The 4092-nt window shown below is 37.0% G+C and overlaps 1 protein-coding gene across 1 annotated transcript in view; it reads right to left on the reverse strand.

Moving 5' to 3' along the window:
• Positions 1–4092, reverse strand: part of vps13a (vacuolar protein sorting 13 homolog A) — a 330557-nt gene that overhangs the window by 149952 nt on the left and 176513 nt on the right. The window contains exons 31-33 of the mRNA XM_048593475.1: positions 3748–3851; positions 3135–3302; positions 2659–2954 (exon numbers count right to left, since the gene is read on the reverse strand). Coding sequence (XP_048449432.1) covers positions 2659–2954; positions 3135–3302; positions 3748–3851 — 568 coding nt within the window. The remainder of the gene's footprint in view (positions 1–2658; positions 2955–3134; positions 3303–3747; positions 3852–4092) is intronic.

Genomic DNA, 4092 nt, shown 5'->3' on the forward strand with positions numbered 1-4092 from the left:
GGCTTTCAGCAGATTGCTGAACACTGGTTCCCTCAGTCAGATACTGGAGAAACAGAACAAACACAAATTGCTGAAGGAACTCTAAGTCTGGCAACATCTAAAGGAGGGAAAGCAGAGTTGGCATTTTGAGTATTGACCCTTCTTCAGAAACGTTAAACTTTCCAAAGCGTTTTCCCCACAGATTCTGCCAGACCTGCTGAAATTCTCCAGCAATTTCTGTTGTTTCAGATTTCCAGCAACCACAGTTCTTTGTTTTATTTTACCGCAGATAGGACTGCAGAGAACTCCCTGACTTTAATTAGGCTCAATATTTGCAGTTAAATAAACCAAAACTTAAAACGACAAAGGTGAATCTATCAGATACTACTAAGTTGGTCAGATCTTGATATCGAATTGTTTGAGTATTCTTTGTATTGTATTCAAAGTGTTATGGACTAGACCAAACCACATCAAAACGTACTAAGAGGATAGCCCTAGGCCCTGACTTTGTCTTATTTTTCAAAGTCAAATGTAAGGCGTTGTGTTCCGTATGCAACTTGATTGGTCAAACTTAAAGCAAAACACACTTTATTCTTATACTATAGTTAAGATACAGACAAAATAAGAACAAAAATAAGATTAGCATAACTGTAACTCAATTGGAATACTTAACAATATATGTTAATTACCACTGATTAGCTATTCCAAGATAATAACATCCCATAAATGCACCCCTGGAGAGACAAATTCAGTAAAATAGATAGTCTCACATGCAAAGTTTCTCCAGTCCAGGAGGAAAGAACATCAAGAGAAAATTCTGAGACAAAGACAGAGCTCAAGTGCTTTGCTGTAGCAAGGAGAAATGTACAGGAGCTCCCAAACTTCAACAGTTACTGAAAGCTAAATTAAAATCCTGGCTCTTTGAGAGCTTGACCCTACCCCTTCATGTTGCTTCTATTGTTCCAACTTTAAAAGAAAATCAAAGCCTTACAAGCTGTTTACTTTATTGGCCTGGAACTGACCACTCTGTGCCTCTGTCTCAACCTTACTGTATCAAAACAAAACCAGGACAAAATTTACCTCGTACAGCCATTCACAAAAGTAGTCAAGCAAAACTAGAGAGGTCAAGAGGGTTTAGAATAGGGGCAAGGGATCATACGTCGAAGCTATGGTATATCTAAGAGTAGAGACAAGATAAGAGGGAAATAGTAAAATGAGAATTTGGAAAAAAAAAGTGGCAGGGAGAAAAACCTCAGAATAAATCAACAAATCAAGACTAGATGTTACAAAGATAACAAAAACATAGAACTAAAGGTTCATTGCAAAGTAAACAAATTAATTGCACACATTGAAGCAAAAAAGGAAAAACAAACAATCTGATAGCCATGATGGAGACATTCAGAATGACAAGAACTGGGTCCTGAATATTTAGAGGTGTATGACATTCAAGAAAAACAGGAAGCTAGGTAAAAGGTGGAAGGGTAGCAATGCTAATCAAGAATGGTATTTGTGTAATAATTAGAGATGTAATAATTAGAGATGCCCTTGGCTTAGGGGTTCTGTATGTAGCATCAGTCTGGGTAGAGAAGAAAAAAATAGCAGGAGAAATAAGTCACAGTGGGAGGGGTCTATGGGCCCCGAAAAGTTATTAAATTGTGGAACAAAGTAAACAAGAAGAAATATTGGGTGCTTGGGATACAGAGACTGCAAAAAACATGGGTGACTTTATATAAAAACTGAAATGAAAAATTAAGTCAGCAATAGTAGTCTGGATGAGGAGTTCACAAAATTATTTCAAGATCACTTCTTAGAGCAGGTTATGATGGTTTGGTATTGTGACAGATTCATTGATGACTTCAAAGTTAAAGCAACCCTAGATAGCACGACCATAACATTATTTAATCTTACATTTGGATTGAAAGTGACAAATTGGATTTCCCAATAGTATTTTGATGGGAATCTGGAATTCAAAATACAACAGGTCAGCCATGTTCTTACAGAACGACTGAGCAAGCTCCTCTTTTGTACGTTCATGTGCTTTCAGTTTGCTTGTTGTGCTCCCAGTGTGTTGAGAAGTCCACCCATACTGGGATAATAACAGCCCCAGTTGGATGTAGCCCCAGGCACCTTTCTGTCATGGACTTAAACTGGCCTGGAGGCGCAGTATGGTCGAGTCCCCATGTGCCACCACCTGCCTAATTAAATGCCCTCCCTGCCTTCAAACTGATCACTGGGGAGGGCTTAAAATAGTGTACTAGATATTTATTTTTGTACCATATAATGATAATATTACAATTGTAATAGTTACTCCAATATTCAAGCAAATTTATGACTAGAATATATGATGATCCTGTGGAAGCACTTTTGGCTATGAATCAAGTTTAAGTTAACATCAAGCAAACATTCATAAACCTAGAACAGATTCCAGAATAAGTTCAGCAAAATTATTTTCCAGGCTAAAGAGAAACTTTACATAAATGCTCTCTATTTATAAAGACAGTGCAACGAGTAAGGTATTAGTTAGGAGTTGGATGCAGTAAATTTAAAAATTTGACCTTTGATTTAAAAATGGACTGTAAAGATTCAAGATTATGACCTATGCAAGTATTAGAAAGCAGTCATGCGTTCATGATATATATTTTCACATTAATTTTTTAAAAATCTATAAAATTTCCATACCTGTACAGTTTTAGTTCACGTAACGAAACCTTCATGGAGTCAATTATAGGTGGGAGATCAGTAGAACCTTTCTGTTTAATCATTGAGAAACTGTTCTGAATAATGACAAAACCAAAATCTGCAACAACAACATTTTTTGACACAGGAGATTGAGGTACAACAACGACAGGTGCATTGATATGAATGTCAAGTTGCATTCTAGTGCTCCGTTCTGCGAGATCCTTCACACCAGATGCTGCTTGGACAGTTGCTTCTGTGACAGCTTCTCTGGCAGCTTGGAAAACATTTAAGAACGCCTGAAACAAGCGAAATGCTGTTATGAACAGAAGCTAGGTGCACTATACTGAAAAAAATAATCTACAGGAGTTCAGGCAAAATGCATGTTTACAATGAAAATACAAACTTTTTTTAAATGCACACGAAGGTACAATTCACATTCTGCACACTTCTTGAGTGAATTTTAAAAATTTCCTCACCAGTACTGATGACAAAAACTTCTTTACAAAGATGACTTGGATACAGCCAACTGTCAATTGAACACAACTATCAACTACATCCATATTGGAATAGGCTAAACCTTCTGTCGCATCCACATGAGAGATTATTTTGAAATTGAAGACCTCTTTACCAGCAATGGAAACAGCCTTTGAAATAAAAAAAAATTAATGAACATAGAACAGTACAGCACAGTACAGGCCCTTCGGCCCACAATGTTGTGCTGACCTATTATCCTACAAAGATCAAACTACCCTGTATACCCTACATTATACTATTATCCATGTACCAAGAGTTGTTTAAATGTCACTAATGTATCTGACTCCAATGAAGCACTAACTTCTTAAAAAATTGCAAAAATAAGCAAATAAAAGCTGTTAAATTTTACTTCAATTAAGGAAGATATTACTGCCATACTTGTACAAAACCAAATGCGTTCACAGGTACAGTTTTCATATACGATTTTATGACTGAGTTGAGAATCAATGATTAATGATGGACTGAAGCTATGGTGACCTAGCTTACAGCTGTCCCCAATAATGCAGAAGATGAACAGAAAGATACTGTGCTTTAATGCTGGTACATCAGAAATACCTTTTTGTATACTGCATCTTTGCTGGAATCCAAAACTACAATATTCTTCAGTTTTGCTGTAACTTCTGATAAAGTCTTCCTCAAAGCCACCTCAACATCAAGACCTGTCCAAATATAACAAATAAGTGATGAAATTTGACACACATAGGATAATCCTTACCTACATACGACTCCGCAACAGCAGCAATGTGGTTGACTGAAATGAGCTAATAAGCTACTCGAGGGAGGAGGGTAACTTCTTCAGGGTAGGCATCCTTAGAAGAGGCTTTGCAGCGGGGTTAAAATTGTTTCAGAGATAGTAGGAACTGCAGACGCTGGAGAATCTGAGATAACAAGGTGTAGAGC

Source organism: Rhincodon typus, chromosome 3, assembly GCF_021869965.1.
Source record: "Rhincodon typus isolate 14 chromosome 3, sRhiTyp1.1, whole genome shotgun sequence".
Classification (NCBI taxonomy): Eukaryota; Metazoa; Chordata; class Chondrichthyes; order Orectolobiformes; family Rhincodontidae; genus Rhincodon; species Rhincodon typus.